Genomic DNA, 27,051 nt, shown 5'->3' with positions numbered 1-27,051 from the left:
GCGTGAGAATGGGTGAGGGCTCCGCCAGTCTAGTTCTCCCAGGGCACTTTGAGTTACGACCCCATGTACCTCCGAACTACAAGCGGCCGCTGGTCCCTTCGAAGCACAGCCCACAATGTAGAGTTGTTTCGAGTCTATTTCCATCACACATCAAATCAGTCTCGAAAGAAATCGCCGTAGATCGTGTGTAGTGAGTACTCTTGTGTGTACTGACAGATCATCAGTTTAATTACGTAGTATCATCTAGAATATACTATTATCCGCGCAAGTGAACGGTCCGTTCAAAGTGCTGTTGGGATCATTGTAGATGTCAATAAGAGCCTTCAATGATGTGTACAGTCCTCCTATCATTAGGAACAACGTCACCATCATGATGCCGTAGTTGACAGCGGCTACCGCCTTCTTCCGTGGTGAACTCCATTGTGTCTTCCAGTTCAGATGTAGCCAGAAAATGCTCGTGAGACCAAAGGTGAACCACGAGATGAAGATGGCAGACGAAATGTTGAGGATAGATGAGAAGATGGGTATCGCGTTCGAGATAACGAAGGAGACAATCCAGAAGAGGGCACCGAGGCCAATCCAAAGGGTCCATGTAAGGGCGTTGTGTACGTTGACAGCCTCGGGCTTCATATTACGCATGATAGTGATGTACTATATTGAGGTCAGCTTTGTCTTCTTTCTCACGGGAGAAGAGATCATACCATAAACTTGATGGCAGTAATACCGATGATCAGGCCAGTTCCCAGCACAGAAGGGATAAGAATGCCATAGGCAATCTTAGCTGTCAACTCTGGCGCAGAACCAAGCGCGGGAGATGTAACTGCATCGCCTGCCAGGCCGTAGATGACACAGGCGACCACGATGTAGATTACGACCTCGAAGGACTTCTGCATAAAAAGAGCAGGCGCGAAGTCCTTGGATGGGTCTCGCATCTCGGCCATAACGCTGATGAAGCTTTGGTTTCCCGCGAAAGCAAAGGCGACATTGAGCAGAGCATTGACAGCCTCGACAAAGCTAGGCTTTCCGACCAGAACGATCTTGGCCTCGAAACCTGGCGGAGCTTGTGGTCCACCGACACCAAGCGCGATCATGACGATCAGAACTGCAGCTACGATGGAAATCGTGCAGACCCAGCTAGCTGCGGCTGCAAAAGAGAGCTTTCGTGGAATGCAAAGCAGCCAGCAGAGAATATGAGGGAAAGCCAAGAAAGCCACCGTGCAGAGGGCGTGACGCGAAAGCGTGTTCAGTGCGACCGACAAAGTGATATTTGCCGAAGCGCAGATAAGGACGAGGTTGAAAACGAAAGCGATTCCAAGGAAGCACTCGAATGGCTTGCCTCCGACGTACAACGCGCAGTCTACCAGATTCGTGACCATGGGATATCTTCTGTAGAACTGAAGAAGGATGTAACCGCAATAGGTCGTCAGACCACCGAATCCGAGGATTGCGATAATTCCGGGGATCAGACCGAGCGTCTTCAAAGCGGAGGGCAAGCTGAGGATTCCGATTCCGACTTCGATGGTGATCAGGATCACACACGCTCGCCATCGGCCCAGTGTACGGTAGTTCTCTCCAGGAGCATTGGGATACTCGGTCGCTCCGGCAAATCCATCGCCTGTCCATCCCGTCGTTATGTCGGTGTTGTGTCCGTATGCCTCCATATCGTCTTTATCCGACGTGGTCGTGTGAGAAGCAACATCGCCGTTGGAAGGCGCTTGGGGCTCTTTCTTGAGGAAGGCTTTTAGACCCATGGTTGAGGTTTGACCGTAACAACGTGTTACAGGGTCTCAAAATGCAATGAACGAAATATAGCTCGGTAGCGAGGAGCGGCGACGCTGGGTCTTTTGAATCTCCTCGCCTCCTGTATCGGACCTCTGGGTCATCATCCTAAGACGTAACGTGTGCTAGTGGCCGAGCAGATCCTGGGTGATCGCCTCCCGGCGACTAATGCACATATTGACTTGATTTCTGGGTAGCATGACGCACCTCCAATGGATCCGCTGTCAAGCTTGCCATAGCGGAATGTAGTTTGTGGGGGAATGAACACGAGGAGGCTACATGCGGCATAGGCATCAGAAAACATCCTCGCTGCGTAGTGCCAGTGCAGAAAGGGTCCTGAACTTTGATGAGAAGTGTGGGTCATCGTGAGTAATAGTTTGCGCTGAGACGTGACCGTGTCGTCGCGAGCTCCACATATCACGTAAAAGTCTTCGAGAAATTCTTCGTGCCGGGATTGACCGCTTGGCAACGTCCTGGGGCCACCCGAAAAACGGTGCTAGGTGTGACGTATTTGCTGAGCATGCTAGATGTCTGTCATCAAAGAGTTCGTCGGAGTAGTATGAGAGATGCAGTCGACAAGGTGCTGCTGTGGTCAGCGGGAGGGAGGTGGGACCAAAGCGGGCGCTAGAACTAGGCTGGTGCTTCCTCCAACCTTGGAAGGCTGCATATGAGGCGGCACGGGGCACGCGACAAAGCACGCCGTCGTGATGCTTTCCGTTGCACGGAATTCAATACTTTCAGAACGTGTAGTTATCGTAGCGGATTCGATGGACTAGCCTCCCTTCTGTCTCATCAATGTGAACACGACACTTACGAATTCTTGTCCGTTGAACTCAGTGGCTGGAAACTACGATCATTCGCAAGCGCACACATCTGCGTTCACCCCGGAACGCATGATGGTACAGCTCCGAGGGTTGCGAAATGATTTTAGGAGACTGTATGCAAACTTCTTATCGCGAGAAGATAGCGTATCGAGGCGGTAGCACTACATCTAAGCTGGTGGTGTTGCAAAAAGGTACGGCCGGGCCTTGATTGGCTCAAATGCAGGGCAAGAGTTAGCTCGTCCTTGGCCGTCCTGGGCTTGAAGGTGGTTTCGATGTCTGGACTTTCCACGTTGTGTGTGGTACCCGGTCCGTGGAACACCTGGAGACAACACTTCGGGAGACGATGCAAAAATGGGCAAGCGACTGTCATAGCAAAGATGACGTTCGACGGATGATCAGTTGATGGGACCCGTACCAAATGAGCCGCGGAAACGGCCATTGACACTAAGTCGCTTCCAAGTTTAGCGTTTGACTATTGCCACCGCGCCTTGTGGGGCTCACCGGGGAATAGAACAACAAGGTTCCCCAATGTCGCTCCAGCGGCATCTTTGCGGGAAAATCAGCGGGTATGTGAAAGTCAAGTAGACATCGAGATGGACAACCGCGAGTGAGAAGGTCTTGTGTTGAGCAGGCCGATGAGTGTAGATAGAAAAGCAGAGAAATATGCTCGCCAAGGACTGCCGATCGTCCCGTTCTAGTGCACCCGCTGGTTGGACGGCAGGTGGCACCGACCCAGGTGCCAGAACTTTCCCTCTTCTACTCTGCGTTCTTGTACCACACACCGCCATCGCACAACCTTTGTTCCCGGCCATCGTGCGTTTTTGTTTGTTACTGGGTTATTCAAGGCCAAACGCAGAGAAAGCTCTACTCACATAGCAAGCCACCCCCGAGCCAGACGACGACTGCGTGTTGGCGAAGCCGTAAGAACCAAATCAGGTTGCAGAATGTCATTTCTTACCAAGAACCGAAGAACAAGCCCTCAAGATGCCCCCGAAGCCACCCAAGACAAATTTCCCGCCGCTCAGCTCGGCCTCCTAGGTATGGTTTTCCCATGCCACCGACACTAGTTGTTGTTCGCCCGAGCCTCGCACTGACAACACACTCCAGCGCTGGTTCGAGTCGCAGAGCCAATTGCCCTTACTTCGATACTCCCATACGCCTGGAAACTCGTCACCAACTTCCAAGTTGGGTCCGAAACGAGCGCACCGTTCTTTGCCGGCCTGCTCATCTCTGCCTTCTCGCTCGCCGAGGCATGTTCAGGCATGTATTGGGGCTCAGTCTCCGACCGTATAGGTAGAAAACCCGTCGTCATACTTGGATGTCTTGGGACAATGTCCTCTTTGCTACTTGTTGGCTTAGCTCCAAACTTTTGGGTCGCGCTCCTTGGACGAATCATCGGCGGCGCACTCAATGGCAACATTGGCGTCATCCAGACCATGGTTGGAGAGTTGGTCAAGCGACCAGAGCATGAACGTAAGTGACCACAATTACTTCTGTCAGGCGTTGCTAACTAGAAACAGCAAAGGCGTACGCAGTCATGCCATTCGTCTGGAGCATTGGTACCATCATTGGCCGTAAGACAAGATCAATCCATCGACTCCTGCTTATTTATACTAACTACAACAGCGTCTATTGGTGGATACTTTGCTGAGCCTGCTCGTAACTTCCCATCTGTCTTCAGCCCCACAGGCCTTTTTGCGAAGTTCCCTTACCTACTTCCAAATATCATCTGCGCTTCCTTGCTTCTGCTCTCCATCTTCATGGCATACTTCCTTCTAGAGGAGACTCACCCGGACAAGCAGCCACGAGGCTACTTCGAACAATACGATGCGGCGGTCGCAGAGACACCTCTTCTGCCAGCTCAAGGCGCGACGGCCGATGCGTCGGCAAACCTGACCGCGGAATCTTACGGCACCTTCAACGCCGTGGAAGTCGAACACGATGAAATCTGGCGGGTGCGCTCTAACGGCGACTGGGTAGAATCTCCGACGAGTGAGAAGGTCTTCACACGTCCAGTCATCATGTTCGTCGTCGCCCTAGGTATCTTCACGTACCATTCCGTAAGTCTCCTAGTCCATCATAACGAACGAATAACCGGCTAATTGTATACTAGATGACATACGATCACTTGCTCCCCATCTTCCTCCAAGACAAACGCGCCGACGATGACATGAACGCGCTCGACCTTTCGCCTTCGTCATTGGGAGGTGGGCTTGGCATACCCATTCAGAATGTGGGCATTATTCTTTCCCTCAACGGCATCATCCAGCTCGTGATCCAGGGCTTCGTCTTCCCTCTACTGGCGGATTGCTTTGGCGTATGGCGTCTGCTTCTCATGGTCACACTGGCACATCCGATCGCATACTTTATTGTTCCTTTCTTACAGCTTCTTCCTGAGAACTTGGTCTATCCTGGTCTGTTCGCTTGCTTGACCGTACGGAACTTGACGTCGATTCTCGCCTTCCCCCTCCTTCTGATCATGATCAAAGAAGCTACGCCCGATAGATCGCATCTTGGGAGAATCAACGGGTTGGCTGCATCTACCGGCGCTGCCTGCCGTACAGTAGCAAGTCCCATCGCCGGTTTGCTGTACGGCCTCTCTCTCGAGCTTCACTTCACGCCTTTAGCTTGGTGGGGTTCCGCTCTGGTCGCAATTTGCGGAGCTCTTCAGGTGCCCTTTCTCAATCGCGCAGCGCACGAGTGTCACGCACGAGTGCGTAACGTGGCTAGCGACTATCTGACCAAGGAGCGTCGTCGGAGCGAAGTGGTTCGCATTGTAGTAGAAGATCAAGAGTAATCGGTGCAGCAGGTCTCGCGCACGATAAGCATCAGTTTGGTTATAGACGAGAAGTTGGCATGGCATTTTGGTTTGTTCGTTTTTCCATATCGACTCGCTTGTAAAAAGCGAGCTTGCTCCTCGGCGTCTTGGGTACAACGGCAACGATACCAGAACACAAGGCATTGGCGTTTAGCATAGGTCTCTTGGCGTTTACTGTATTTACATTGGCATAGATCACTGTTGCCATTTGCATGTTTGGCAACAAGAACAATAAGACACATTTTCCACAGGCCCAAGTCACAGTAACTGCCGTTGTCGAGTGTACAGCTGAGAGCACTGGGGTAGAACATAGCATAAAGTCAGTCGTTCATGCGAGGTCCTCCATCACGGATGAATTCTTGAAACGGCTGGGATGCCTTGGACACGGGAAGTACGAGAATAGCAATGTGTCAGGGCACTCCGAAGGGGCAACCCGACAATACCCCGAGGTAGTGAGATGTAATCGAAACAGCTCTTCAGCTGAAGGATGGAGTATTGTTGCCATCTTCTGTGCTACTTCACCATAATCTGAAAGCCTCGGATAAACCCAAGTTCAACACATAGCCGAGTTCGCTTGTGTACTCGTGTCGTGACACCTCGTAGCACGGTTCATCGCGAGTCACGAACTCAAGGTGCCGTCATTCCCGCGCTCACGAAGCAATCGTCTGCGCCTGTGTTCCGAGCTGACACCGCCACTCCCGGCCGTTCACGACATCTTTTTGCCCTGTTCCACACGCTGCAAGGTACCCGTGCGCCATGTCTCTAAAGCTTGTTGTCTTATCCTTGCATGATGCGCAATGTCTGAGAGGCAGGCAACCGCAACCTCCATTTAGAAGTCAGATCAGCTTTTCGATAGTGCACAGTATTGATTTGCAGAGGGATGTTGAGTTGTTTGCGGCCGATGAATCGCGCATTTCCTGACATGGGCTCGCTTGCCCGCCCAACTCGACCAGAAGTACCTGAGGTGTTAACACGACGAGCCGATGGCTTTCCCACGGCACTTCAAAGCTCTCGTTCATGCCACGCTCCTTCCAATAAAGCAACCAAGCCTTTGAGACACGACCTTCCGATCGGCCTAGGATGTATGTCACTCGAAGCTTGTTGTTCCTGACGCTCGTTGGCCGCAGCGATGGCGGAACACCCATGAAACACGCTCGTGCATATTCTTCAGAACGACAGCGTCATGGCTATAGTTGGTCGGCGGCTCCGCCCAAAAAGGAAATACAGGCAACGGAGATCGACTTGGCTAGGCAATACGGCTCTGGACGGATGCAGGAGAATGAACGGAGTGGAGAAGATGCAGGAGGTGAGCAAGAATGGAACCCTCCAGATGCCCGTATGTAAGACATTGGCGCATTCGAAGTATCGCTACTGAAGGTGATCCGAAAGGCAACAGAGCTGGGTGCGATGACCTTCGACAGCCTGCGGCTCTGCGTTTCTACCCGTACGACTGACTCTGGACCCCGACCAGTCGTTGGCCTGTCGCACAATATACTTGACGCTCTTGGCTTGCCAAAATACACACTGCCAACGCCATTGGCTCGTACCTGCATGATAGTCTACTCCGGTGGGCTATTTAGGGCGTTTCGGAAAGCGCCCCTGTTCGCTTACGATGTGCTCACGCCAGAGCCATCTGACTGGTGTCCACCATCTTTAGCCAGGCCATCTTGTAACCGACGACCCTACTGCCGAGTGGGCCTGCAGAGCGCGCGACAACGACCGACATGGAACCTCCTTGGGCGACTCGTTCTGATCGTGGCTGAGCATGCGAGTCGGAGGCCCTCGGCGGACCAATCCTTTAGAAATGTTTCGAGACGGCTTGTTTCGAACGAGCGCTGGTGGTAGAAGTATATCTTGACCCTTCGTCCTTCCCCTCAGTACATCTACACACGCTTTGTTTTCTAATCTCAGCATTGCATTTGCTGCTACTTTCGCTTCCCAAGACGAACATAGTCGCACTCTTTTTGACTTTGTTCTCTTGTTAGACCGTCATTCGTTAAGGTCCAACTACAACATACATTGATATTCGCTTTACTACCTAAATTCGATTTCGACGTTCATATATCACCATGAAGTCTACCTACGCTCTCTTGGTCACTGGCCTCGCCACTCAACAAGCCGCGGCCACCTGGAACTTCTTCGACAACTTCGGCACTCCCGACTACAGCAACAACGTCTGCGACGATAAGCAGAAGGGCGGCTTCAACTGGGCCGATCTTATCGATGGCCAGGATGTCGGCAACTATGGAGACTTCGACTTCTCTGGGGGCTGGAAATGCTCAAACTCCTTCGGCAAGCGGGACTCTCTGAGCAAGCGAACCTTTGGAAACAAGTGCATCAAGAACACCATCCAGAAGAACAAGCCCGCTGCATTTGGCTGTGCCCAGCGCGGTTTCTCCATTACTCACATGGACGTCTCGGCTGAGTTCGACGCTGAGCTCGAGCTCCACTACAAGATGGGAGACGGATCCATCTGCAAGCAACACAGTAGCTGCTCGGCTGGTGGATCAACACTGCAGAACACCCAGTGTGGTGGCGCAAAGTCCGTCGAGGTCTACCTTGGATCTCACTACAAGGGTGACAAGGAGTCTTGCGAGATCGGTTTCCACAACATCGGCTTCGACTGTGACGCTGAGAAACCATACACTCCTCCTTCGCCCCCTTCGCCGCCCCCTCCACCTGAGGTCCCCGCCTCAAGCGAGGTTCAGTCTTCCACCATCGCCATCGAGTCGTCGACTGCCCCAGCCTCCAGCGCTGTTTCTTCCGCTGTTGAGACTACGGCTTACTCTGCCATCGAGACTACCGTCGTCTCATCTGCTGTTGAGACCCCTGCTTCTTCATCCGCTGTCGAGACTCCCGCCACTTCGGCCAACGAGTGTGGACAGTACGGTGGAGAGGGATGCCCACCCGCCGAGACCCCTGCCTCTTCAGCTGCTCCCTACACCAACAGCTCCATGCCCGCCTACACTCCTCCAGCTTCCTCCGCCGTGGAGATCACCAGCTACCCTGCGTCGGTTCCTTCCATCAGCACCGCTACCCCCCAACCGGAGTCTTCCACTGTTGTTGTGCCACCCACATCTGAGAGCTCTGCTGCTGCTGGCTGCGGATACGGAGAGTCTTGCGAGCAGTCATCCACTGTTGTAGCCTCTTCCGCTATTGTCTCCTCCGCCGTTGTTTCGTCTGCCGTTGTCACATCTGCTGTCCCTGCTACCAGCTCAGCCGCTCCTCAGCCTTCCAGCCCCAGCTACCCTCCCGTCGACATCACCGACTCGGTTCCCAAGTGCATGAACTCGTGGCTCCAGATCTCGGCTCCAGACTGCAAGGACAACACCGACTCCAGCTGCTACTGCCTCAAGCCTGAGTTCACCAAGAACGTCATTGACTGCATCTCTGCCCGCTGCGGTAGCGATGACGAGATCAGCAAGGGTCTGCAATACTTCATCGGTATCTGTGCCCAGCATGTCCCCGAGAACCCTTCCATTGTTGGAGACTGCCCTTCATACATTCCTTTGAACCCTACCCCCGCTGCTCCTTCTGCTCCTCCCGCTCCCCCTGCTGGTGGTGAGAGCTCTGCCGCTCCCTCTGCCCCTGCTTCCAGCGCCTACGGCCCCGGTTACCCTGATGAGACTCCCGCTGCTAGCACCACCACTGCTGCCGGCGAGACTCCTGCTATCACCACCGCTGTCTCTTCTGCAACCATGACCGAGGTCGTTGGCACCACCACTGCTGCTGGTGAAACCCCTGCTGAGGAGACACCTTGCACCACCATCACGTTCGGCACAACTACTCTTACCGTCCCTCAAGTTCACTTCACCACTCAGCCCGCCTCTGCTGGCGCCAACCCAACTGAGCCCGTTGCTCTTGTTCCCGGCACTGCTGAGCCTCCTCAAACCCCAGCTGCCACCACACCTGCCGGTGGTGCGCCCTACCCCATCCCCTCCACCATGGGAACCGCCACCGTTCCAATGGGCACTGCCACGGGTACTGGTGCCGTCCGTCCCTCTTCGCCAGCTGAGTTCACTGGCGCTGCCTCGCCCTTCAACGTTGTGCCCAAGGGTGCTCTGTTCGGTGCGGTTCTTGCCTTGTTCGCATTGTAGACGCTATACATTTTAATGTAGTGCAGCTTTCCTTTTCTATGTCTTCACTGTTTGTATTTAGCGGTTGGTGCGAAACATGATACACAGTCCGCATCTGAAGAAGCGATGGTGTAATACATGGGTTTTCCTTGGAACCATAGAGTATATAGACAAGTATACATATGTGATTTACAACTGATACTCGTTCTCTCGTGATGACGTTTGTTTGCGCAACGTGTAGTAAGAGATGCGCGTACAGACCAAGTCTTAGTAGACACCAATATGTGGACCACGGGATAGCTCTCTGGGCTAGGGTAGCCCCAGACTAAGAAATGTCGTTCGCATGTGAGAAGATTGGGGTCGATGGCCAAACTGCCGAGGTCCGTCAAGAGCGGCTCCTGTGCGCAACCTCCAGGGATCGTCATCAATGCTAGCTTCCCCAGACTCCGCGTGTGCCGTCTAATGACAATAACAACAGCCCCTCAAACTATGAGCCCGAATACACTCGCAGACGCCCACCATGTCGTCTGGCGCATCGCAGCCCACGCCGGGCCCCGCTAAATCGCAACCAATCGACCCGATACTGCGCAATGCGCTCCGCTACACCATCTCGGCAAAGGAGTACCAGCTGCTGCACCAGTACCTCCTTTCGCGCGCGCCGGTTGTCAAGAAGCGCACGATAACCCCGAAACGATACGACGCTATTGTCAAGGGTCCGGATGATTACAATGTAGCCGCCTTCCGCGCGGCACTGCGGTTAGGCATCGTGACCTTCTCGGGGCTGAAGGCATGGGAAGTAGTCAAGACCAGGCTTCTGTCGCGGGGAACAGCGAACAGGTGAGCATACGTCCTTTCGCGTTCAAGAAGGTGTGCGTTGACAATCCCTTAGGAACCAGCCCAGAACCTCCGTCTTCAAGTCACCCAACGTCCGCCTCAGCAGCTCCCTCGCCCTCATACTCCTTTTCCACCGCCTCCTCCGGCGCATCTTCGTGCGCATCCGCGAGAGCCTACTCAGCCATGAAGGCAAGTCGTTCCGGCGGCGGAACCCACGCGTATCACGTTCCTTGACATCCAAGTTGGCACCGGCCATTGGATCCAGCTTAGCAGGCTTCTTCCTCGCCGTGTACCCAGGGGATCAGCTGCGCGTCACAATCGCCATCTACATCATGACAAGGGCCCTGGAATTTGGCTACAACTACCTGGAGGAGCTGGGGTACATGAAGAACAGGCCCAGTTGGTTCGGCTCCTGGATGATCATGCCAGTCGCTTGCGGACAGCTACTGCACGCTTTTGTCTTCGACCGCGACTGTTTCCCCTCTGGATTCGGAGACCATATCTTGAAGAACTCGCCAGAGTATATACAGAAACGCCCCGAAGACTATCCCAGCACCGCACCCTGGCCAGGCACATTTGACATAGTGGACAACCTGGCAGAGATCTCGCGACAGCGCTGGCCACCCTTCGTCTCGCCGATTCTCTTCCCCAACGCTGAAACGCTACCAAAGCGGTTGACATCCATCTCTCCGATAACGTCTCCCGCGCATCCAGCGATCAAGTCCCTGTCATGCGCCTTACTCCACCCGCAAGACCCGTCCTGTCTACGCACCTACGTCCAATACTGGATCCAAGCCTTCCCCAAAATCGCCCGCTTCTTCACGCTCTTCTTCACAGCCATGAGCATCACGAAATACAAAGCCTTCCTCTCCGCTCCCATTGCCTCGTTGAACAGTCTAGCCAAGCGCATACTGCGCATGTCGCTCTTCCTCTCTGGCGCTATAGGAACGAGCTGGGGATCCATCTGTCTCTTCCAAAACATACTTCCCCGGGCCTTCCTTTCCACGCAACGCTGGTTCCTGGGTGGTTTCATAGGCGGACTCTGGGCCTTCTTGGAGAGGAAAGGTGGAAGAAGTAACTTCCTTTATACGGCGAGGATGTCGATCGATTCCATGTGGAAGGTGGGTGTGAAGAGGGGGTGGTGGAAGGGTTTCAAGAACGGAGATGTTCTGCTCTTTGTTGTTAGTTTAGCGACGGTTAATGCTCTGTACGAGGTGTCGCCCAGGTCAGTCAACAGTGGTGTTGCGAGGAAGGGCTTGGGTGTGTTGAGGGGCGAGGGCTGGGTTGACAGAGCGGTGGTGCCGAGAGAAGATGAAGGCAAAGAAGAGTAATGATATCCAGCTGTTTACGCATACAGCTTTTGTTCACTGAGCATGATGACAATGCTTTTCGAAGTTACAAGTACATGTGCAGTATTTCAGTTTAGTATGAAAACATTTGTTCTTGACTACATTGTTCTCGAAAGGACTGAACAATTTTGAGTGGGGTATAACAAGGCCTAAGTCAAACAAGCACGCTGAGTCGCTTCTTTCGTCTCCTACCATTACGATCTTCCCCTCCCCATAGCACCAGTGTATGCGACTCGTGTGATCACTCCATCTTCATACCCTCAGCGCACTCAGCCAACTCTCCCCTCTCACCACCATAGCTCTTCGGAACACCCTTACCCAGCTCAGCAGCAAGCTGATTACCATAACTCAGAACAACAAACTTCTTGCTCGTCTCCTTGGCCACAACCAACTTCATCGCATTGAACAGCCAGCCCATGACCACAGGTACATTAACGAAGAACTTCCTGCTCAGCGTCTCAGGGTAGTGGCGCCCTAGTATCTCGATAGTCTTGTTGGTCGCGGTCTTGACGAGGGGGTCACGGCGGAGGAAGGAGACTTGGAGGTAGTCGTGGATTTGGAACCCTTGGTATGGGTCGGGGCCTTCGCCGAAGTTGGGGATGGGCGTTGTGGCGGCGGGCAGGTTGAGCGCTTGGACGGACTTCTCCATCAGGCCTACGCGCCAGCGGAGGAAGCTATGGGGTTATGTTAGCATGGTGTTTTTGTATGGGGTTGGGAAAGGGGGAAGCATACCCATCTAGATCGCCAAAGGTAGCCTTGTTGTCCTTGACAGCTCCGTAGATGTTGAAGGTAACAATGTCCTTCTTGTTGGGGCTCTCGGGTACACCCTCAACCTCCAGCACGTATCCTAATCCATCAAACTTGTTCTTCGGGAATGTCTCCCCCGCTGCCTTGATTGGATCAAACTCCTTCCTCCACTTCAGCGTGTCAAGCAGCTGTGACTTGGCTTTGTCCACATCATTCTGGTTGGCCCGGAGGAACTTTTGTAGTATGAGCTTGGTATGGAAAGGCTTCGACTTGCTCAGCTCGATGCCGTAGACTTCATTGTGTTGAGCTTCGGTGGTGAGGGCTTCGAAGGCATCGTAGAACTTTGTGAGTGGGTGGTCGGGTGTGGTCTCGGGCCAGATGGGGCCTTGGGTGGGTGTTACGGTGCTGGGCTCGGGTTTGGCGTCGCTGGATGCGGCTTCGGGAGCGGCCTCGGGAGCTGGGGCAGTAGCTTCAGGTGTGACTTCTGTCGGCTTTGCTTCCTCTTTCTTCTCGTCGACCGAGAGATCTGCTACTGCTGCGGTTGCGCTGTCGACGGCATCTCCATCGTCCTTCTTGTCGGCAGAGTCGGCTACAGGATTAGGCTCGGGCTGCTTCTCCGGGCCTGCTCCACTGAATAGACCGGCGCCTTCCGTGGGTACTGTGCTTACGTCTTCGGGCTTCGCTGCCATCTTGATATGCGTTACGAGTGCGTGTTAGCTGTGCTGTCAACGTTGGGTTGGGGAATTGTTTCAAGTGTCCGGAGATCATTCGAGATCGTTCCCCAAACTCCGGAACCGCTGCGCGTCCCCAGTCCTGGTATCAGCTTGGACAAGGAAGAGACCTCTAAATTCCTTTTGCACTCTACATGAGGATAAAGTAACCAGATGAATTTATGCAGCATTGCCGCAGGTGTCCACATTGTCTGCTAGCATGTTTCATTTTACAATCTCAGTGCATGTATGGCATGCGGAAATCTCACGTCTTTAGTGTAGCATGTACATGCGCAGATACAAGGTTCGCAACGGTGAAGCAGTCATGTTTAACAAGAATGAATGAATATATATAGCCATCTACGTGTCGACGAACGCCTATCGACCGAACAAGCTGGTTTCCAGTGATGCCAAGATGCCTCGACTTCATCCATCTTGCGTTGACGCCACTTGTTCGGTCGAAAGAGGAGCGCAGTTGGTATAGATCGTATCGACATTGAGTGATCTGCGATTGACAGTTAGCATAGAACGTAGGCTATGATTCTGAACAAAGATGCAGGTGAGAGAGCAATCAGCCGAAAGATGAAAAGTCTCGAATGTTTTTTCAATCAGTGAGGCGAACCCCGTCTGAGTTAGCATGAATTGGTGTTCATCATTGCAAAGGGAAAGAAGAGAGAATGGTTATGTACCTTTTCAATGAGAGCTGGTAGCCGTATCAAGTGAGCTTTCAATCTAGTGCATACCTAGAGCGATGTCAGTAACGGTTCCACAAGAAGACGTTTTGACAAAGGCTCGGGAGTGGAAAGATATTCAGGTAATCGAACTAGTTTATTCCCCACGAAGTGGTCGGTATTTGATAATACATTTGTTGCTCATCATCTAAGGATGGGTGCTTGGGGTATGGGGGTGTAGTCTAACCTTTCAAAACTCTATCGCAGCCCACGAAGCCTTGCCGTCGCGAACACATCATGTCGAGGTCTGCTATTGCTTGTAACCAACGGACGGATAGGATATGCGATGGACGGAAGGCTTCGTGGAGCTACGGACCGCACGTCGGCGGCAGCGCATCTAATGGCGCATCATGATCGCGAAGTCATACTGTGACTGAGAACAATGGGACCTTTATAATTTGTTAGCTGATGTCCTGAAAAAACTTCTAGTAACAGATTGGTAGATGTTGCGGAAGATCAGTATTCTCGTTTGGCTTGAGTGGTCGGATCACCATAGAATGTATGATAGGGGCGACACAAGTGTTCATCATGATAGCAACAGGAAACAAAGAAAGAGCGGGTGTGTTGACTTACCAAAAGTTGGGCGCGTTGTTGGAGTGAGAGAGAGAAGCTGCAGGCTCAAGTTTTGTACGGGAACTTTTCGCGGCGGTGTTTCGTTTCGCCGGGCGGGTCGTGGCCCGAGCTTCCATCCAAGCGGGTCAAGGTTCTCGTGGACGCGCTCGCTGGTTGTCCTTAGGCCGACACTTACGCGCTTCCACTCCATACCAGACCACCACCACTACTCTCCATTTCTACCGTCGCTCAACATGGTCGCCTCAACCACCGCGTCTTTCGAGAGTTTCGTCAAGCAGACCCGCGAGAAGAAGAAGAACGAAGCCCTCGCGCAACAGTTCCTCGGAGCTGGCAGCCGAGGCCGGAAAGCGAATGCACCAGGCGCCGGCGGCCGGGCGCGAGTTGAATCTGAAAAGCCATCGCTGCTCAGTCGGATAAACGGTGGTGCTGGCGTCCAGAAGCGATCAGCGAGCGCGAAGCCAGCCGGCAACGTCGACGGGAAATGGCAACACGATCTGCACAAGCTGAACAACCCCCGCGGTGCCGCCAACAGCAGGAACAACCTCGCTCGGACGGCGTCAGCATCCCAGGTCGAGCGCAACAGCAAAGTGTACACCAAATTTGCTCCCGTCCTTGGTCGCGCTGCGGCTACACGCAGCAATGACGCTGCACCGGGCATTAGCATTCGAGGTGCCGCGACGGGCGGTCCGTGTACCGTCATTGCTAGCAACTTTGCACCTGGAACAACGGCCGCTGATATCGAGGCCGTCATGACCCCGATTGGAGGAGAGACGCTGGGCTGCAGGCTCTTATCTTCCAGCCCGACGGTCATGGTCGAGCTGCAGTTTGTGAGCAGGGAGGGCGCCGAGAATGTCATCGCGACGTTCAACAACCAGAAGGTCAGTGTTCCGGCGAGCTTCTTCTTTGCTGGACTAAAACTAACTCCATCAACAGGCTGATGGCAGACTCCTCTACGTCTACATGAAGGATGTCCCCGCGAGCACCCACGTCGCACGAGCACCGCCTGCCCGCCTTACGCAGTCCATGGATGACATGGACATCGACACCGGTGCGAGCGCACGCGCTGGTAGCTTCCAAGATGGACGATACGGCTTCAACGACGCTAGTCGCAGAGAACCACCACGTGGACCCCGCCGACGATACTAGAGCTCAACGGCCGGCACACATCTTCTTCAATTTCCCCTGTACGATATACCCTTTTACAGACGATAGCAACGAGCAGACTGCATGCAGCCGGGTTTCAAGACTTACAACACTCGGAGCAGCCATGCAGTTTCCATATCCGATGGCATAAGCGGGGAGTTGGGTTATACACACAACATGCACCAACGATCTCCTCGGCAAGTGTCTTGTGGCCAGAATAAATTTCTAATTAATGATGGATATCATCCCCTTCATCGTCGTGTCCTTGACTACTACCACTTGTGATATTTACTTGCTAGCCCATCCTTCAATGGCGGCATCGACCTCCTTCCTGTACCTCTGCTGGCCCTCACACTGCTCCAAGAACACCTTGTATTTGGCGTCCAATAGCTTCTTGACCGTCTTATCAGCCAGTGGCTTCACGGTCTTACCGGGCTTGCTCAGTCTGTCCATGATATCCCAGAGCGGCTCGCTGTTTCCGTCCTTGTCGGTACTGGCCGCCTTTGCACCCAACATAGCCGCGCCGTGCACTACAGCTGCGTGTACGTATCGTGGAATCAGGACCGGCATGTCGCACGCAGTGGCCATGAGCTGCATCAGCAAACTGTTCTGGCACTGTGAACCGGACATGAAGATGGAAGAGATGACGTGGCCGGAGGCGTTCATCGCAGAAACAATCTGGTGTGTCTGAAGGGCAATGAACTCCATGGTCGCGTAGTAGTATAGTGCCAGGCCGTCGAGGCTCTTGTCGGAGCTCAGACCGATGACAGATCCCTTCATGTTGGGGTCGGCGATAGGGGAGCGGTTGCCGAAGAGGTCACCATAGAAGAAGAAGTGACGTCCAAGCCAGGCAATGTGTGGGGCTTTCTCCGCGTCTGCCATCTCGCGGAGATGTTCGTTGAGGTAGTCGTAGATGTTGGTGTTGTACGTTTCAGCGACGGACACGGCTTCGTTGAAGGCTGGGTGTGTCTCAATAACATGCTTGAGTAGTTCACCTGTCGCACTTTGTCCTCCTTCTGCCATCCAGTAGTCTGGTAAAAGGACGTCTCGGTATGGACCCCAGACACCGTCGACGAAGACGGGCTCGCGTGACATGGCAAGGTGGCAGGTCGATGTTCCAGCTACGGCTGCGAGACGCGTGAAGGCTTGCGAAACATCGTTCTTGGGCTGGTCCATGTCAAGAGTATCCCCATCGAGCTTGACTTTGGCGCCAACGGTACCGATCCAGCCAGCGTAGGCGTCGATGACTCCACTTCCGACTGCAATACCGGGTTGCAGACCCATCTCCTGTGCCGCCTTCTCGCTGAGTGTGCCGACGAGCTCGCCCGCAGTGAGGTAGCGTCCGTTCTGTGTGCTTGTTAGCCGGGACCGTCGAGAATAGTAGCGAAGGACAAACCACATTGTCAACGCCTCCCATGCGCTTGAAGTTGTCTTCGCATAGATCTTCGAGGCCGATCTCCTTGAGGAAGTCTTCCTGCCAGCCTTTGACACTACCATCGACTCCAACAGGTACAAATCCCTGCTTGCAGACCACACTGCAGTAGCTTCTGCTCTCACTGCCGGTAGCCAGATGTGTGAGAGCATCGGTCAGATCGTAGAACTTGCAACGATCGAATAGCTCCTTCGGCATGTTGTTCTTCAGCCACAATACCTTGGGGATCTCCATCTCGATGGACATCTTGCCTCCGACGTAGCGAAGCAGGTTGTGCTTGGTGGCGTTGATCTTGTTTGTTTCCTCAACAGGTCGGTGGTCGAGCCACAGAATGACGTTGCGGTCGTTGCCGTCCTTGTTGTCAAAGTTTGGTCCAGTGACGGCGACAGGCTCATCTGTGTCGTCTCTGAATACTGCAAGCGAGCAGGTCGCATCGAAACCGATACCACGGATAGTGCTTGAGTCGATGTTGTGCTGATCCATGGCTCGGCGGACTGAGGAGCAGATGCATCGCCAGATGTCTGTTGTGGATTGTTCCTAGGTTCGCTTTAGCTTTGGCTCTCGCAATGTACCTGTTGCGGGTCAAGTACATAGTAGCCAGTCTGTGGTTGCCATAGGCCAATGTTCTCTGAGGCCAGTCCAACAATGTCTCCCTGATCGTTCATGATACAGGCTCTAGCACTACCGGTACCAACATCGATACCGATGTAGTGGTCGACTTGAGGGTGGAGCTCATTGCGGGGATCTGTTGACAGTTGACGCGACTGCTTGCGCTGGGTCTGGCGGAAAGGAATCGACATTGCTGCGTATGAGTATGGGAAGGTGAGAGAAGTGTGGTATTTTGAATTGAAGAAAAGCTAATTGAAAGCCCGAGGACGCGAGAAATAATGTTGAGTTACAATACAGCTGTCAATGCGGGATGAGCTCATAAGAGCTCTGGGGAGCTCTAGTATGGTGGGGGTGGGGCAGCAACCCCAGCCTTTGTGCAATCGGGCTACCAGTCGTCAGGGTCGTCTCGAGCCTGAGCGTCGATCTGCTCACAGATCAGACTGAGAATTGTGGGCATCGTGAGCGCCGGATCCACCTTTTCAGGCATACCGAATGCTGTTGGGCCAGTGTTGGATGGTCAGAACGCCACGCAAAGCAAGTTGAGGTCTTGGATCACGGCTGATCATGGCTATCGGTGCGATTTCGGATCAAGCGGAGTTGCAGGATTATTTTACCGTATGTAAGTCTCAGGAGATATGGTTTGAGAATGAGGGGTTGTGGAAGCACGGCTCGCTTGAGTGAATGTCCATCGGTGATACAATTCGCCGTTGCTCTCGGGTGGCTAGCCCCAGCTCCCGTTACCAACACCATTGCATTGGTACAGATAGCAACGGACCGTACCATCGCGCCAAGATGCTACTGTCAAGACTTCTACTGCTGCCATTTGCGGTCGCATCGTCGGTCACGCTTTACGTCTCCTCCGTTCCAGCCTCAGGGGACAGCGCCGTCATCCCCTCGCCGATTCCGCTTGCGCAGATCGAATACGACGCAGACCAACCCGTTGGCACTTTAGCCTCCTTCACACCACCCACAGGCTCCTACGCCTCTGATCACCTTCTTCGCGTTGGCCTCACCGACCCTAAATCTGGCTCATGGCGAGGCATTGTCACGTCAGCGGCCAGTTTCTCCGACCAATACCACAAGAAGTTCATCATTCACGTTGATGAGAAGGGGGAGCCTTTCCACATTGGATTCGGAACAAGCGCAAAAGGCAGCGAAGATGAAGTGGAGGTGGAGATAAGGAAGAGGAATGTTGGGCCAAAGCCGGTCTTGAACAAGCCCATCGTGCTCAATGCGGAGGGGAAGCTCGACGGAAAAGAGCCGGAGAAGACCTTCTTGCAAAAGTACGTAGGGGGACAAGGTTCATTATTAGAGGTTTTGCTGATTACTATACAGATACTGGTGGGCCATTGCTCTCTTCATGGTAGTGCAGTTGGTTGCAGGTGGTGGAGGAGAGAAATAAGATACAGGTGGATAAAAGCCTCCCCGATCCCGTTTCAATACCAAACTCAGTACCGACCATCTATTGCCGTTTCTGCTTCCTTTCGAAATCACGATGCAGGTATTGTACTCTCAGCCATCCCAAATCAGTTACGTGTCTCAGTGAACAACAAGTTTTTATTGAGGTAAAAAGTCATAAGGTATTATACATTCGGTTTCACTCCTTCATCCTAGCGTCTATGGTTGGGTATAAGTATGCATTATCGTAAGTGCTTCAAGCAAGAGCTGTGCTGGCAGAGCTGGGTCGAGCCTGTCCGGGCGTGGGAAACACAGTCTTGGGGACCGCGACAGCTGCAGCGGCGGCGGATGCGCTCAAAGAAGACAGTGTCGGGATGGATCCGGTCGAGGTCGCATTAGCCGGAGCACGAATAGCAGGTGATGGGGTCGACTTGGGCTGATGAACGTCCATGGGCAGGATCTCTGTCTTCAGCTCCCTCGTCTTCTTCTGTTTGGGCTCGGGGGCCTTTTCGTTCTCTTGGACGTAGAATTTCCGGAGCAACATGATGGCTTCCTCTCGGAAGATGCCGCCGGTGACTGGATAGGGCTTGTCGACGCTAGCACTGTTGAAGTCAGTACTTGCAATGCATGTATTTGTGAGGAAAGAAGGATACGTACTCAGAGTGAATGTTCAGAACACCTCCGGTGCCACCAAAACGCTCGTTCCAGCATCCGAAGTAGACGGCTCGGATGCCGTACTGGCGCAGCATGGACGCGCACATGACGCATGGCTCAACGGTGACATAGAGGTCTGTCTCGTTGAGGATGCTGATGGGGTGCTTTGACAAGATGCCAGCGATGGCGACGAACTCGGCGTGGCGGGTACCGTTCAGGGTCCGATTTGTCTCGTTCATGCCTCGTCCAATGACCTCGCCGTCCTTGACGAAGACACAGCCGACGGGGGTCTCATCGCTCTTGAGTGCAAGTTCAGCCTGCAGTGATGATGAGTCAGCAGAGGGATCAAACATGGAGTAAACTCAGCAGATAGCTGAATATGTACAAAGCGAAGGACGTGGCTCACCATGGCAATAGCCTCGCGCATGAAGCCTTCATGATACGCTCTCTCCTTCGGATCCATGGCGTCTGGTACGTGAATCGCTTCGTCGTCTTGGCACGGTTCTGTATTCACCTGCGCAGGGTCCGCAGTTGTCAAAGTGGCTGTTTGCTGGGCATGTAGGTAGTAAAGCGCCAGCCCGAGCGCGGCAGACGCAAGCACGAGAGGCGTCCATGGTTCCTTCGCTTTCCAAATTCCAGTCATTCCAAGGTGAGGCAGTCGCGGCCATACACAATGTTCTGAAACTGAAGGTGCAGGTCCGAGTTCTCAGGCGCAGAGTGCCGGCCCAAGACGGTTTCGGCAAGCACTAGCGCGTAGTTTACGTAGACGTGGAAGCCGCGATCCGACCGAGGGCTGAGCTACCAAGAAGCACGCAACGCAGCCATTGCCATCGCAACGCCAGGCACCGACCAACATTCACTCGACCCAATCCGATTCACTGCACAGCCACAATCACATTACGCAGCGCAACGTACACCAACGCGGCGCACGGCATTCCAACAAAGGATATCAAACCTCGCCTGATACTTTGTGCCAGAGCTTCATTCAGCCCGCGCCAGCAACAAAGCTACCGGAACCGCAATCTACACATCGCCAAATCACCACTTTGCGCATCACCTCGAAAAGCTAGAAGCATACCGCAGTCAATCACACCGCGAAAATGACGCTCGCAGAAGAGTTCAAGTCGAGGAATTTCAGTAAGACACTAGCTGCTGGACCTGTAACTTGTTGCTGACATGGCATCTTTGCAGGTATCTACGGACAATGGTCAGTCACGCCAGCTGCTACGCACACGTCCACGGCTTGCAGCATGTCATACTAACTCTTCGGCAGGACCGGAGTACTGTGTATAGTCCTCTGCTTTGCGCTGGGCATCGCCAACATCTTCAACGCCAACTGGGTCATCGCGTTTAGTATCGTGTGCTTGTACGTTCTCCGCGCCCACACCTTCGCTGGGAATACGGCTAATCAGTTCGCAGAGTATGCTCCTTCATCATCATCTTCATCGAAATACCGCTGCTCCTCCGCATCTGCCCGACTTCACCCAAGTTCGACACCTTTATTCGCAAATTCAGCTCCAACTACATGCGCGCGGCCATCTACGCGGCGATGAGCGCCATACAATGGGCTAGCATCGCTGCCCGGGCTACAAGTCTGATCGTCGCGGCCGTCTTCCTTCTGCTCGCAGCCGTCTTCTATGCGCTTGCTGGTTTCAAGGGTCAGCAATTCCAGGGCAGCAAGACGCTTGGTGGACAGGGAGTTGCCCAGATGATTATATAGGGCGGAAGTAGAACTAGGCAGCAAGCAACAGCCATGTGCGACGATTCCGAACGAACGACACGCGTATAGAAAGAAGGGCCGACGGACGAGCCGATTGATATCACAAGGACGGAGATGATGAGCTTAGCCGATTGGAAAGCGATTACAGGAGATGATTTGACTTCTTTGTAGCATTATTCTGCAGCTGGGCGTTCTGGGGCCATGTTTTGTACGAGAGCCTCTTGGATATGGAAGTGCTCGGCCAAACTGCTAGGCGGTTAAATGCGACATGCTTTCTCCGTACTCATCGCGTTCCCGTGACAATTGTGCATTTGTCGTGTACGATGTCATCTTGCTGTGTGGGGGCACCTACGTAATTATACACAGATATTGATCGATGGAGACGAGCGCAGGGCCCACATGAGTCCCTATGACGATGTTCTAGAAGCTTTGGGTGTCATTTTCTTAAGCGTACATTTCAGAGAGTGCAGCAGTCGTCTGCTCAGCAACCATTCGAGTTTGACTCTATCGTTGCTGGGAAGGCCGTGACAAGCACAGGCAGTGTCAGACCACGACAGCGGAAACGCCAAACTTGGCCTGGCACCTGCTCGCTTTTAGGATGACGATAACTGGCTGCCAGAATCTCGCCAGGAACCACACTTGTTCGGCGCGGGGAACGCTAACGTGCCGGAGCTTGCGAGGCGTTGAAGATCCTGCCACCCTGCCACACCCAGCGCAGCTGATGGATGCAAGTCAAACAATGCACATGTAATGTGCTGAGCTTTGCAATGTGACTTGTGCGAGTCTTGATCAATGTTGGACGTCCCTGGCTGCGAACACGTTGATGCGGTCGCATAGTCCCCAATCTAGGATAGCGTCAGCCAGCATGTGGGACATGGATTCAATGCATCTGTCAACAGCGCAGTTGACGTGGACGTGTCGAACATCTCCACTACAACAATTGCATGTGTGGCAACAACGACTGGACCATGGAAGAACGCAGTCAAACAACGTGTGGTAGGTACCTATGCAGGGTGTGGGGGTGACGATGATGGCCGCGTGCAGGCCCATACGCCATAATGCGGGTCGCAGGCCCTGGAGCTCTCCGACTCTGCTACATAAGTGCGCCATCCCAGCTTCCAGGACCGATTCATTTGCGCCATTTTGGCTGTATCCCACCAAGCTATCTGCCCCTCTTGCCAGCCTCACTTCCAGTCTCCACTTGAATTGCGGATTCCGAGGTCAGTACAGCACATGCGCTTTGTGCAGCATCATTGGGCTCTCAAGTCGCAGCCGCGCTTATTGGCCTGACGTGCAGGAAACTGCCCGAGCCAGACCTGAGCACTTTTCTCAGCTCGCTCACGCTGCACATCGCCATCATTCAATGGCTGGGATCTGTCACTGACATTGAACGACTTGTAGTTTCAACCGCACCTACACCCCACATCCCCGCCGAGCAACCGACACAGAAGCAATGAGTGCTCCACCAACGATACCTCCACGCCCAGCGCGGGCCCAGAACAGCTCTTCTCCTGCGCAGGGTACCCATATGGATGTTCCCAAGATCCCCCCACGCCCGAAGCGCGGTGTCGAACGCTCCGTCTCTCCCGCTGGAGACAGATACGCCCGCTCCCCGCTCAACGACCCGACCTACGTACACGGTGGACCGCCTAGAGAGGGCGGTCGCCTCAGCACCGATCTGCCCTCCCGCCCACCGAGCGTGTCCATGCCCTCTCTCGGAGAAGAAGGCAATGAATACGCCAGCTTCGAAGACCTGTCAAAGACCCTCACACCGGAGAACCAGGGCGGCTCTCCACAACATATGAAGAACGTGGCAGGAGACTTGCCTCTGCATGCTCCTACAGCCTCGGTCCCAAGCTCAACCGCCAAAAGTAGGATCCAGGCGGTGACGCGGACCGATTCACAGACAGCGCTCGCTGCTGGCGTCGGCTCGCAGCTGTCCGTCGACGATAGGGTCTCTCAGGCCAAGACTGGACGTTCAGGATCTTCCGCTGGATCGCGCCCCAGCTCGCTCTACAACGACAAGGACGAGCATGGCATTCCTGAAATTGGTGTTCAGGTACCCATGTTCCGAAATGCTGGAGACGTTCAAGCTCCCAGCCCTTCGCCCTACGCGCAACAGCCCGGAGCGCAAGGAATAGGTTTCCACCAGAAGGCCGGTAGTCGCCATCACGGGCGCACCAAGAGCGGCCGTGAAATCTTCCACGGGCCTCCTGGCAGCTACGGCATGCACGGCCACGGCAAGATCTCAACAGACGACTTTGAGCAGAAGTGGTACGAAAAGCACCCGGACGATCTGAAGCGCGAGAAGGCCGGCGAGTACGGTCCTCACATCCAGGAGAACAGGAAGGATTACCACTGGCGTGCCGATAACCTCGACAAGCTGGTACACACTAGGGCTCAGGATGTTGGGATGGGTAAGTCAATTGCGGCTTCGTTATTCATCAGCTGTTGCTGATCATATTCTACAGGTACGAGTCGGGATGCAGTCAGTACACCCGACGAACAGATTGGCTACAGGGCCACAGAGGAATATGCTTCGCGCATGGCCTCTCCTCGACCACAATCATCGGGTCGCCCTGCTTCAATCAAGGGCGGCTACGTCGACTCACCCCTCCGTAACGAAGCGGGCCAAGAGGTCAATGACAAAGGCGAGGTCATCCACATCGACCCTCCTGCGCATCGCTCCAGCAAGGTTCACGGCGGAGGCTACGATCCACCAACCGAAGACCTTGGCCCCGAGGGCGGAAACACAGCTGAGAAAGGTGGATGGGTTACTGAGCGCGGATATGGCACGCCCATTCTAGCTTCCGATGAGCTGAAGAAACACCCAGACGCCGAATGGAGACAGCCTGCTGTATCGCCTGAAATGGAGCGCCATGGCAACGAATACACGCTCAATGAAGATGGCAACCCGCAATATGTCACAAAGCCGCGCACGCACAGCAGGAGCTCGAGTCGGAACAACAGCACGCAGCAGCAACGTGTCATTCCCAGCCCAGCACAATACGATCGTGGCAGTACTCCACTAGAATCGCACAAGGAGTATGAGCCCCTGTTTCCGGAGGATGAGGAGGACACCAAGAAGCCCAAATCTCAGGTCGACAAGCTCAAGCGTCCCAGTGTCGCCCGACACCACTTTCCCAGTCAAGATGTCTGGGAGGATACCCCTGGCAGCTTACAGCTCGAAACTACTGTTGATACTCCTCAAGAGCCAGAAGAGCCAAAGACTGCTGGTGGTAACGATAGCGTGAGTCCTGCGAAGGTCTTTGAAGACCCGAACACCGAGGAGCAGCGTAAGACTCAGATCAACAAGGAAGATCAGAAGTCTTTTCTCCCCGACCACACTAGACAGTTCGCCGCAGACAACAAGATCCTCGGAAAAGTACGTGACGAGACCATGGGCCGCCCTGGAATGCAGCAACGCTTCCCAAGTCAAGATATCTGGGAGGATGCACCATCCCACGGATTATACGAGACTACTGTTAGCACACCTCAGATGGAGGATACGAATGAGTATGCCGACGACTCCCCAATTGACCAAAAGCCCCCGGTGCCGGCTCGCCCCAGTATTCCGGCACGACCAGCCAAGAGGGAACCATCTGCCGATGACAAGAAAGCACCCATTATCCCAGACCGACCGAAGCCACAGATACCTGCACGCCCAAGCAAGCCATCTACTGGCTCAGCGGAGAAGGTTCCAACTGTCGACTCGCAGACTGGCGAGAACGACTCCCCCCAGACGAAGGCGAAACCGCCCGTTCCCGCCCGACCTGCTGGCTCGAAGATTGCGGCTCTCCAGGCTGGTTTCCTGAAAGACCTCAACAGCAAACTTGGAGTTGGCCCTCATCCACCGCCTAAGGTGCGTGAACCCGAGGAAGAAGAAGAGGCGCAAAGAGAAACAGCACCACTTCCAGATGCTCGCAAGGGTAGGGCCAAGGGTCCGCAACGAAGGAAGCCTGCTGCATCTCCGTCACCCGCTGCTGCCGCTACTGTTACTGCTGAAGTTGCTGTACCAAGGCAGTCGTTGAGTTTCGGCCCTGTGACACACGTCTGGAGTTTTGGACAGGATGGTAATCTTGAGGTGCCTGCTGCAAAGATGGCAGCTCAGATTCAGCAGTCACTCAGTGCTTCGACCAAGACGGCCGAACCTACTCTCACTGAGGGTGAAGCGGGTCGGAATGTTGCAGCAGAACCAAAAGAGCCCGAGCTTGCACAGATTACGTCAAAGGAGGAGAGTGAGTCTACTTCAGCGACCGAAGCGGTCAAGGAGAAAGCTCCATCAACTCTTGAGCAAGCCACTTCTCAAGTGTCGGAAGCGTTCGGATCAGTTGCTTCCAAGGTATCATCTGCCCTCTCGCCAGAAGAACCCTTAGTCTCCAAAACTGCACCCGGTTCTACCGATGCGCCCGGTGCATTCCCTGGTTCTGGTCCGGACCTAGACAACGAGGCTGATGTGAAGGGTGCACCTTTGGAGCAAAAGCAATCTCAGGACAAGCCCGTCAGTGTTTCCGCTGAGGAGAAGAAGGTTGATGAAACTACCTCGCTGAAGGAGGGTGAGAGTTCCTTGTAGACTCTTGCTTGTCAAGCAGTACTTCAAAAAGATCGAGTTGAGTGGTAGGATAGGCTGTATTGCTACACATCTTCAGTACTAGTGTGCACGTAGATATTTTCCAATCCATCGTTAGAATACGCATCTAAGATATAGTTGGGGGTCGTGACTGTATGCCTTTATGTGCAAGATGAAGCGACGTTGTTGTGTGCTAATGATCTGTTGTACAGATTCTTTTTGGCATGAGCACCCTTACTGAAGCCCATCTGATGTTGTCGGAGCGATAGGCAAACTATCGATGTATTGTGTTGGTTGTCTGTGTTGTCGCTCCGAGGCTTGCTGATATCGGCTATTCTGTACTGACTAATTAGCGGTCAGGGACGTCGTCCAAGCTTCAGGACAATCTATCTATGGCTCGCAAACCATCATCAAACACTCATCCACTCAAACTACCATCTCTTCCGTCCGCTCTCCAGATATGACAGAGCCTCACATAACGTCCTCCTGCAAGCCTGCGAACGACCCTGGGCGCCTGAAGAGAAAGCGGCCACACGACGACCAACATGGCACAACAGCAGCCACTGACAAGCGTACCAATACTTTGCATTTCAAAGATTTCAACCTCCCCATCAAGGATCCATCAAGACATACGAGTGGCAGGGTGCGCGATCAACAATATTTACAGCTCTGTACATCTCCCCACGACGACAGAGCACACGATGCGTTCAAGGCAAAGATCCTGGAAGAAGACATACAACGCGAAGCGGAGGTAGACAAATGGCTGGAGCAGGTCACCCCACGTCTGGAGGCCGGCGAGCAGATACCGATTGGGAGCCTTGGCAACACGAGATGGCATGTAGCCTGCCGCGAGTATTGGGAGCAATACATTGGCCCGGACCACTGTTGGATTAATCCCGAGGATGGACGAATGCTCGTATTCCAGAAAAAAGCACCGGGTGTGAAGACCACAAAGCAGCAAATGGTGGTGGACCAATTCTGGATGAAGCAAAGCGCCTCACCTGGTATAGCTACGAGTCATCCCTTTGAGAGACCAGAATATGCAAGCTTAGACCCCGTGATCGTGAGCCTAAGGTACACTGGG

The 27,051-nt window shown here is 53.8% G+C and overlaps 11 protein-coding genes across 11 annotated transcripts; 7 read left to right on the top strand and 4 right to left on the bottom strand.

The window, feature by feature from the left end:
* Positions 1-243: 243 nt before the first annotated feature.
* J4E87_008034 (uncharacterized protein) lies at positions 244-1,751 on the bottom strand (the record flags this gene model as incomplete). The annotated part of the gene is made up of 2 exons (XM_049379627.1): positions 244-651; positions 702-1,751. The coding sequence occupies 2 exons, from the start codon at positions 1,749-1,751 to the stop codon at positions 244-246; spliced, it is 1,458 nt and encodes a 485-aa protein (XP_049230514.1).
* A 1,796-nt stretch (positions 1,752-3,547) lies between these two features.
* J4E87_008033 (uncharacterized protein) lies at positions 3,548-5,400 on the top strand (the record flags this gene model as incomplete). Its single annotated transcript, XM_049379626.1, has 5 exons — positions 3,548-3,641; positions 3,711-4,076; positions 4,124-4,177; positions 4,230-4,663; positions 4,717-5,400. The coding sequence occupies 5 exons, from the start codon at positions 3,548-3,550 to the stop codon at positions 5,398-5,400; spliced, it is 1,632 nt and encodes a 543-aa protein (XP_049230513.1).
* Positions 5,401-7,490: 2,090 nt separating this feature from the next.
* On the top strand, positions 7,491-9,518 carry J4E87_008032 (uncharacterized protein; the record flags this gene model as incomplete). Its single annotated transcript, XM_049379625.1, has 1 exon — positions 7,491-9,518. The coding sequence occupies one exon, from the start codon at positions 7,491-7,493 to the stop codon at positions 9,516-9,518; it is 2,028 nt and encodes a 675-aa protein (XP_049230512.1).
* Positions 9,519-10,017: 499 nt separating this feature from the next.
* On the top strand, positions 10,018-11,662 carry J4E87_008031 (uncharacterized protein; the record flags this gene model as incomplete). The annotated part of the gene is made up of 2 exons (XM_049379624.1): positions 10,018-10,334; positions 10,387-11,662. The coding sequence occupies 2 exons, from the start codon at positions 10,018-10,020 to the stop codon at positions 11,660-11,662; spliced, it is 1,593 nt and encodes a 530-aa protein (XP_049230511.1).
* Positions 11,663-11,921: 259 nt separating this feature from the next.
* SFH5 (Non-classical phosphatidylinositol transfer protein (PITP)) lies at positions 11,922-13,116 on the bottom strand (the record flags this gene model as incomplete). Its single annotated transcript, XM_049379623.1, has 2 exons — positions 11,922-12,354; positions 12,413-13,116. 2 exons carry the CDS (start codon positions 13,114-13,116, stop codon positions 11,922-11,924), a joined length of 1,137 nt encoding a protein of 378 aa, XP_049230510.1.
* Positions 13,117-14,674: 1,558 nt separating this feature from the next.
* Positions 14,675-15,587, top strand: J4E87_008029 (uncharacterized protein; the record flags this gene model as incomplete). The annotated part of the gene is made up of 2 exons (XM_049379622.1): positions 14,675-15,319; positions 15,375-15,587. The coding sequence occupies 2 exons, from the start codon at positions 14,675-14,677 to the stop codon at positions 15,585-15,587; spliced, it is 858 nt and encodes a 285-aa protein (XP_049230509.1).
* A 285-nt stretch (positions 15,588-15,872) lies between these two features.
* On the bottom strand, positions 15,873-17,816 carry J4E87_008028 (uncharacterized protein; the record flags this gene model as incomplete). The annotated part of the gene is made up of 3 exons (XM_049379621.1): positions 15,873-16,931; positions 16,981-17,553; positions 17,607-17,816. 3 exons carry the CDS (start codon positions 17,814-17,816, stop codon positions 15,873-15,875), a joined length of 1,842 nt encoding a protein of 613 aa, XP_049230508.1.
* Positions 17,817-18,417: 601 nt separating this feature from the next.
* J4E87_008027 (uncharacterized protein) lies at positions 18,418-19,027 on the top strand (the record flags this gene model as incomplete). The annotated part of the gene is made up of 2 exons (XM_049379620.1): positions 18,418-18,908; positions 18,961-19,027. The coding sequence occupies 2 exons, from the start codon at positions 18,418-18,420 to the stop codon at positions 19,025-19,027; spliced, it is 558 nt and encodes a 185-aa protein (XP_049230507.1).
* Positions 19,028-19,279: 252 nt separating this feature from the next.
* J4E87_008026 (uncharacterized protein) lies at positions 19,280-20,320 on the bottom strand (the record flags this gene model as incomplete). The annotated part of the gene is made up of 3 exons (XM_049379619.1): positions 19,280-19,625; positions 19,681-19,994; positions 20,084-20,320. 3 exons carry the CDS (start codon positions 20,318-20,320, stop codon positions 19,280-19,282), a joined length of 897 nt encoding a protein of 298 aa, XP_049230506.1.
* A 457-nt stretch (positions 20,321-20,777) lies between these two features.
* TVP18 (Golgi apparatus membrane protein tvp18) lies at positions 20,778-21,397 on the top strand (the record flags this gene model as incomplete). The annotated part of the gene is made up of 4 exons (XM_049379618.1): positions 20,778-20,814; positions 20,869-20,884; positions 20,951-21,043; positions 21,097-21,397. The coding sequence occupies 4 exons, from the start codon at positions 20,778-20,780 to the stop codon at positions 21,395-21,397; spliced, it is 447 nt and encodes a 148-aa protein (XP_049230505.1).
* Positions 21,398-22,850: 1,453 nt separating this feature from the next.
* Positions 22,851-25,970, top strand: J4E87_008024 (uncharacterized protein; the record flags this gene model as incomplete). Its single annotated transcript, XM_049379617.1, has 2 exons — positions 22,851-23,814; positions 23,869-25,970. 2 exons carry the CDS (start codon positions 22,851-22,853, stop codon positions 25,968-25,970), a joined length of 3,066 nt encoding a protein of 1,021 aa, XP_049230504.1.
* Positions 25,971-27,051: the final 1,081 nt, after the last annotated feature.

Source organism: Alternaria ethzedia (genome assembly GCF_023757985.1).
Source record: "Alternaria ethzedia strain BMP 0044 chromosome Unknown scaffold_24, whole genome shotgun sequence".
NCBI classification, from domain to species: Eukaryota; Fungi; Ascomycota; class Dothideomycetes; order Pleosporales; family Pleosporaceae; genus Alternaria; species Alternaria ethzedia.
Note: the sequence above shows the minus strand (reverse complement) of the source record. Positions and strands in the feature narration are given on the sequence as shown.